The 8,514-nt window shown below is 37.2% G+C and overlaps 1 protein-coding gene across 2 annotated transcripts in view; it reads right to left on the bottom strand.

Moving 5' to 3' along the window:
• The window catches only part of LOC149775866 (TBCC domain-containing protein 1-like), a 76,219-nt gene extending 69,361 nt beyond the window's left edge, over positions 1-6,858 (bottom strand). For both annotated transcript variants that reach the window (XM_089942958.1, XM_089942959.1), the window contains exons 1-2: positions 6,758-6,858; positions 2,315-2,439 (exon numbers count right to left, since the gene is read on the bottom strand). In XM_089942958.1, coding sequence (XP_089799084.1) covers positions 2,315-2,416 — 102 coding nt within the window. In that variant the 5' untranslated portion in view covers positions 2,417-2,439; positions 6,758-6,858. The remainder of the gene's footprint in view (positions 1-2,314; positions 2,440-6,757) is intronic.
• Positions 6,859-8,514: the final 1,656 nt, after the last annotated feature.

Raw genomic sequence — 8,514 nt, forward strand, 5'->3', positions numbered from 1 at the left:
AAGCTGACTTATTTCCCTAGTCCACCAGAAATTCTCACACTGAGGAAAAGTCAGCATGCAGTCTGGCAATGTCCTTGTCCTTAGTTGTGCACTTCTGCACTTTGCCCATAGTTCTAAACTGTAAGAAAAATTTAGCAGAATGTATATACCTGTAGCCCTGCACCTGCCTTTAGAATGCAATGTCGGTGCAGAGCTTAATCTTAAAAAGTTGACCCATAAATTGATAACAGACAGTCTAATAAAGCAATGAAGTGTACAGGTAAAATAAAATGACAATAAACCTGTGGGCCTGCACATGTGTTGCTTGAATGCAGCATGTGTGCAGAGCTATTACAAATGGTGATTACCTTGAAAACAGTGATAGCAGAAGATCTCAATTACAATGCTACCTGTAGGGAAGGTCAAAGACAGCATGTACAGGTAGAATCATTGAAGCAAGGTGTTCTGAGGTTAAGGATGCTGTGGTAAAGGAAACTCACCTGTATGTACCAAAATGACAGAATTATACATTTATATGGAGTTTCTTAAGAGTATAAAAACATGTACACACACATAAATACTTAAGTCTGAACCTATCTTGTAAAGTGGCATAGGCTACCCGTGCAAGTGACTAAGTTCTCTTTAAATATGATAGAATGCTTATGCAGACAAACATGACTCAAGTGTTGCCAACAGAAACATGCAAGAGCAAGATGCTACTGAGTAAACAGTGTATAGAAAGTGTACCTGTACTTGTCTGACCAGAGTGGAAGCAATACAGAAATGTACACAACACATGTCTATATTACTCACAAAAATCTTCCTATAAAAGGTAACTGAGGCACCATTATAGATACGTACACAGTAGGTGAGACAGTATCCATTACGAGGCAATTACCGAATGGAAAAATTACCACAGACTGCCTGTACAAGTAAAATCATTGAAGTTGGTGCCTGGATGCTGTGCATGCATAGAAACTCACTGACATGCACCTGTTCATAATGGAATTGCACATATATTAGTTTTTTTTTATAAGCACTTGAGGCTTACATGTACATAAAATAATTTCAGCCCAAACTTAATGTGAAGTCACTTAGGCTCCCCTTGCAAGTACCTAAATGTGTGACAATGACGACAAAGTTTAGGCAAATTGTAAAGGCAGAACTTTGTCAGCATAGGAAGAGAAAATGTTGGAAATACAGATGGAATGTACTTTCCTTAGAAGTTAAAAACTCCACCAACTTGTAATGGTACATATTCCAAGTAGATTCTTGCTCTTGGCAGCAGCGGAACTAGTAACCGAGAGGTTCATGTTTTTTCCCACCAATCGTTATACCTAAGGGGAGATCACTCTGCCCAACCACCATCTAGGTCGGCAAACAACTTGTAGCTTCCTTAAGCTAAAAGTAGTATCTGGGAGGGCTGGATCTGCAAGGTAGTGGTAGTTCTCCTAAGGTATTCTGATTGGGTAATGTATTTAAAGAAGAAATAAATACATTGATGGTAGGGTCTCTTTTATAACACAAATATTGCCACCTCATGAAAATAAATACATTCATTGCAGGGTCTCTTCTACAACACACAAATATTGCAACCTCATGAAAATAATTACATTAATTGTTGGGTCTCATCTACAGCACACAAATATTGCCACCTCATGAAAACAAATACATTCACTGAAGTATCTCATCTACTACACAAATACTGTCACCTCATGAAAATAAATACATTCACTGATGGGTCTCTTCTACAACAGACAACTGCAGGTGTGTGTGTGTGTGTGTGTGTGTGTGTGTGTGTGTGTGTGTGTGTGTGTGTGTGTGTGTGTGTGTGTGTGTGATTTGGATTTTTAACATAGCTTTAACAATGTTTCAATCATATCTCTGCAGTGTGGCAGTTCATAGTGATGTCTAGCACCGGGGCATCATGCCACAGACATGTAGCATTATGTCCCACCCAGTCACATTATCCTGACACCAGGCTGACCAGTCCTAACACTAACCTCTTAATGCTGAGTGCCAAGCGAAGCAGCTGTTAATACCATTATTGTATACCATTATTGTAAGTCTTTGGTAATACTCGGCCAGGGATCGAACCCACGACCTCCCGCATCCAAGACGGACGCTCTAACCACTAGGCCACTGGAGCGGTAACCTGCAGAAGTCATGCTAACTTTTAAATGATCTCATTAAAAATCAATCTAATGTGAAAATTGTGTATATTAAAAAGAAGACAAGACATGTCTTCAATGACTTAAAAAAACTACCACCCTACCCCACCCCTGCCCACAAAACATCTGGTTGGCTAATCCTTCCATCACCTGGACTGACTTACATTGATATTTAGCCTTGGGTGAGGTGCAATGGGGAAGGCTCCATAGCTAAAAGGTTCGGCCTTCACCCATAGGTTGACAGCTGGTTCCTGTCTAGACATCATCCCACTTGTTCAACTGTTTGAACCTGAAAAATAAATATTAATTAAAAAATCTATTATTAATAAAAGGCCTCAATAAGTATTCTTCATTCCCAAAAGAACTGGGCTTCCCAAAAAAAAGCTACTGCTATTTGAAAGACTTCACAGCTGTAATGTACAAATCTCTGCATTTGAAGGGTTCCATCCCAGGTCACAGTATGTACATGGGAATATGGTTATTCATATAAAGTTTGTGATTTTCTCATGGTTCTCTTGTCCCCTTCAACTAAAGATCCACCACACCTCACCTTTGTACAATCAAGTGTACAACCTATTTAATATTTTATGTAAAAACGACAGTTCAATAGATCGCTATGCTCTGCCATGGCATAATCCAAAAGTCTTCCTGGGGTTGATTGAGAATGACACCATGATCACCATGATCTATTTTTATCCCTGGTGAGCAGTACCTCCAGGATGAAAAAACTGTTTTATGAATGTACAATGTACACACAAAAGTGTCAAGGAAAAGTAATGTCAATGCAAAAACTAAATGCTGATCCCAAATGTCAACAATGCCACAATAAATGTGATCACTTATGTCATGCCTATGCTTTGCAGTGAGACAATTATGACATTATACAACTTAAATGTTACAACCAGATTCAAACAGACTTCTGCTGCAAAATATTTTATCATTTATGAATTTAAAAAATCAGCAGTCTGCCTTGTTGTTGTTGTTGTTGTTGTAGGGTTTAATGCCATTTTTCAGCACAAGATAGGCTATACATGGCGACCAGTATAAATGGTGGAGGAAGAACCCGAGAAAACCCCTGAAAGAACCACTGACCCACGAGAAGCTACTGGCAAGCTTTCTCACATACCCACGTTGGCCTAATCCGAGACTCGAACAAACGCAGACAGACATGAGATGGCAGTGATCCGTAATGGTGAGCACTTTAGACCACTCGGCCACTCGGGGCCCCCACAGTCTGCCTTGTGTTTACTTTGTTTCTACAAATGTATTCCTGCATTTCTGTCATGGAAGTTACAACTTTTATATCATATGTCTCCTAAATAAAGTTCTAGCACATGATAATTTACCTTAAACATGATTCTCACTAGGATTTCAAAATTTTGGAGTCATTCTTAAACTTGAAAAAGCTGGAGTCCCTGATCAAACAATTAGAGTCCCAATCTTAAAAACTTAAAATTAGAATTACCTTTAATCATTATTTAGCTATTAAATGTAAGAGCCGTGCAAACATACATTGTACTGCACAAAAGTAAACAATTAGCTGGCCAATTGTCAACATTCATATTTAGTCCATTTAATAAATAAACTGAAATGCATCATCAAGTTAATTAAATGAGACCCACATTTTAGAAAGGAGTCACCATTCAAATAAAGACCTAACAGTCAAAAGTTTGAAAAACACTTAACATGAAATTTGTAATATAAAATTAAACATCATAAATAATAATGAAAAAAACAGGCTTTTGCTCATTTCATTCTTTATAACACAAAATAACTTTAAGTACACAACAAATGATATGTTACTATGAACATAAAATTCACCTCAATATGAATATAAATGAAGAAACTGAATAAGCCACATGTGTTTTATTGTGAACTGCCAATAAATATTTGTCTAATATACCTTGTTGGTTGCATTATAATATCCCATTTGAAAAGTATAGAACAAACAAACAAGATTTCAACTCTGCATGGCCATTATTCCTTGTAGAAGTTGGTTATAGAAGGTTCCAGCCCAGTCTGGAGGATGATTATTGCACTGGGAATAAAAGGAATGGCACATAAGACAGCTGTGCAAGCACTGGGCAGGGCTGCAGAGAAAGCGTCTAGTTGGCTCTGGATCAGATGTGAAGACAAAATATGGTGGCCATCTCAGATGGGCAGTACTTGATCACTAATGCCACTATGCCAACTGGACAGTGTACCAAGATAAGGGGAGAAACATCCATAGAAAGATGGGCACTCAGCTGATGACGTCTGTGGAAAGTAGTTTTGCCAACTGTATATCTACACTGTTCTCATTTCTCAGCATTACTATCTGGGAGTTTTTCTTAGCATGGGAATATCTTGGTTGGCACTATAATTTTTGTATTTGGATATCAAAATTGATAACTTCAAAATCATTTTCATGTTTCATTATTTGGTTTACTAGAAAAGTGGGCAAAATTATGGAATTTTCCATTCCAGATCTTGCCCTCATTTAACTTTAATATTTACTGATTTAACTTTAGCCTCCATGCTTCATTTATCAGTATTGTCATTTGTAATTTCATCTTACTCTGGAATATTTTTCTTTTCAACCTAATAATTCATTGACTTGATGCAAAATTATTAAATTTTCAACCTTCAACACTAAAGTCTCACATCATAAATCCAACTTCAAAACAATAATTCACTAATGGTAATCTATTTTTAATGGTGTGCAATTAAAAGGTCTATAAATTCCCTTAGACATTCATAATATTTTTAATAAGAAATAAAACTGGACACTGGTCACTGTTCTTTGACAATGTAAATAGGTCATTCTTGTCAAATAATTGACAGTTGCCTGTTTTACAAAAATTGTATGCACCTTCCAATTCTGTTTTTAGGCATACAAACAATAAAATAATTGTCCTTCTGCACCAATAGCAGCGAAATGGAGAAACCTGTTAAAACTTGGATCTTCTCTTCAAATATGAGGCAGTGCTTAAAAAATTAGATAACACAGTGACCAGAGATGTTCATAATACTGATTGGGTTCCTCCTGTGTGACAGCTCCGGTGGCCTAGTGGTTAGAGTGTCTGCCTCGGATGCAGGAGCTCGTGGGTTTGATCCCTGGCTGAATCATACCAAAGACTTGCAATAAAAATGGTACTAACAGCTGCCTCGCTTGGCACTCAGCATTAAGAGGTTAGTGTTAGGACTGGTCAGCCTGGTGTCAGGATAATGTGACTGGGTGGGACATAATGCTACATGTCTGTGGCATGATGCCCCAGTGCTACACATCACTATAAACTGCCACAGTGCAGACACCATAGTGACATGACTGAAAAATTGTTAAAACTACATTTAAAAACTAAAATCCAAATCCAAATCCTCCTGTATTATTAATGAGATACCTATTGGGCTTCCTAAAAACCAAACTTCCACTACTACAGTATAAATCTTATCTGCAATATTATGGGTATTAACAGAGATAACAAATATTTCTGAAAAGATACAAGTAAACATAACTTTGGTTCATTCTACACAGCATCATGAATGACATCTGAGTCGGCTTCTCATTGTATTTTCACATAAGCATCACTAAATGTAGCTAAGATTACCAATTCATTTTATGCATGAACGATTTAAATATAATTCAAGTTGACATACAGCGCAGCACCAATAAGACTGATGCAATGCTCATCCTCAGTTCTGGAAGAGTCTATTTTTGATGCTGCAAAAAAATCAAAATAGAGGCAACTACATCATGTTGATATGGCCAAACTGGAAAGCCGATCACTTCTTAATAAACAAACTGACTCTTCCACAGGTCATGGTGGCAATGAAAACTTGTATTTAAACAGAACACCTTGTTTTTAATGAGATGTGTTTTGCTCTGTGTCAATTCAAGTGGCATTGAAATACTTTGTACATACATGAATTAGTTACTTTTGAAATACTTTGTGCATATATGAATTAGTTACTTTTGAAATACTTTGTGCATACATCAATTAGTTCCTTTTAGCAAGATTTAATGATGCTAACCTGAAAATTCACTGAGCTACAGATGCGGGTATCATTCCCAATTTTGCTTTGCAACGAGATATAAATATGCAGACAAATTTAAAGACTACACTCTGTAGAAACGATATTTGGAAAGGCAGATTGAAAATGTAAGCAAAATCAAAACAAAATACAGCATGATAAAGTAGAAAGGCATTTTAGTCTTTAAAATGCATTCTTATGTGCTAATATTTGTGGATACGCCACAGATAAGACTGATGCAGTCGATATTGAGCAATTTAGAAACTCTTTCTTCTTGAAAACAATTGTGGACTAGAAACATCTTAGTGACAGTGTTGTGTGCATGCAATGAATGAAGAGCTTCAAGACAAATCTTCAACAATACTACTAACTTTCTAGTTGGCTCTCTTCCGGTGCAAATTTATGCCGTAATTGGTCCTGCATTTTATACATTTAGCCTCATATTCAAATCTTAGAAACTAGATTATTAAACGAAATTTGGATACTCTATACACAAAACACAAGTAGGGCATTCATTACATAAAACAGTGGATAAAATGAACATTTTATGCAGCATGGTTAAAAACATCATATTTTAATTTTGCAAATTTACTTACTATGTTATAAAAAGCATTAAATTCAATGCATTACTCATAATTTTATGTTTCGATGTGGTCGCCAATGAGTGTCACCCGAGGTATACACAAAAACATTCTCATTGGTTCACAGACCTCGGTATGAAAATTTGTTGACTCAATTGTCAATTATAAAGCCAGTCTAGAAAGTTGTAACCAATCAGCATACACATTACAAGAGCTTCAGCAGTTGGTGTAGACTAAACTGCACATAAACCGCCTTCCGTTATGCACGGAAACACGGTGAGCGGATAAATAAAATAATAAATTATTATTTGATGCAATTAAAACTTTTGAGTTCTATAAGGACTCAGACAAAGAAATGCTGCAGTTTTAATGGAGTGCAGTGTTCATATACTGCATAACTTAGTAGTACATTGATTGTATCATCAAGATTTTAAACTAGGAAATAAATGCAACACAGTTTGATATAGGACAAGACAAGATGGCCGCTATCGCTTAACCGGCTTGAAGCAGCTGTTCCGTTTTTAGTGCCGTTTTCATGATATTTGTGCTTGTTGCCTGTTTTCATCTTCATTATTGTGTTCATTATGTATTGGCTGTTAAATTCGTGTGTGTTTCTTCATCTCCTTGTTTTCGAAACGAGAACAATTTGACTTTTTCTCAGCTGTCTTGCTCCACTGTTTTTGAACAAACCGCCATCACATGATACTCGCCAGTCAATCCGTTTATGCTATGATGGACCCTCATTTTTTAATTGCTTCAAATGATCAGTCCTTGGCTTTCCACACTACACTATGCTCTCGACTACACGAACTGGGACTACATTCATCATTACCTAAATGAAAACAGAAGCGAAAAAAGAAACGTTGTTTCAAAGCTGGCCGGCGTAGAACGGGAAGAAGTGTCCCGGTTATCTCCCTTATTTCGGCACAACCATTTAAAAACAATTAGACCGTTAATTTAGATAACCTAATTCAAATCCCTATTAATGCGTCAACCTTTGTGTCAACTATCCAAGAAATACCTCTGCGTATTGCATTATTCAATGCCCAGTCAGTAGGACCACCGGAAAAGCGCACAGAAATAGTTAATTTTATCAACGACCAAAATGTTGACATATTTTTCCTGACAGAAGCATGGCTAAAAACATCGGGCGATGAGCCCAAGTGTGCGGATCTAACACCCACTGGTTACTCCATCAAGTCGTTCTAACGTAATTCTCGCGGAGGTGGAATTGCTGTCATCACAAAGAACTCTATGATAAAACGTCTTAACTACACCACGACATTCAATTTCGACCACACATCGTTTGAACTAGTCCAAACCACACTCACACTGGAGCAAAGGTCAGTCCATATTTTCTGCCTATACCGCCCTCCTCCTAGTAGAAAATACAAGCTGGCTGAATCTCTCTTTTTGGAGCAGTTTCCGAATCTCCTGGAGTATGGAAATTCGATAGGTGGCAACCTGATTATTCTTGGAGATTTCAACTTTCTCTTTGACTGTCCCGGAAACTCAAATACATCAAAATTCATAGATTCCATTAATGTTTTAACCTCAAACAGTTAGTTAACCAACCCACCCATAAACATGGTCACATTTTAGACTGGATTCTTCATAGACCTGATGATAACATTCTACGGTCCTCCCTGGTATCTCATAACCTTGCATCAGATCACCTCTGCATTATATGCCATCTTGACGTATCAGTCCCTAACCCTCCACCTTTATCTACTACTAAGAGAAACCTCCGTATGATAAATAGAACCAAACTA

The sequence above is a fragment of the Sinohyriopsis cumingii genome, chromosome 19 (genome assembly GCF_028554795.1).
Source record: "Sinohyriopsis cumingii isolate HCF-2022 chromosome 19, ASM2855479v2, whole genome shotgun sequence".
NCBI classification, from domain to species: Eukaryota; Metazoa; Mollusca; class Bivalvia; order Unionida; family Unionidae; genus Sinohyriopsis; species Sinohyriopsis cumingii.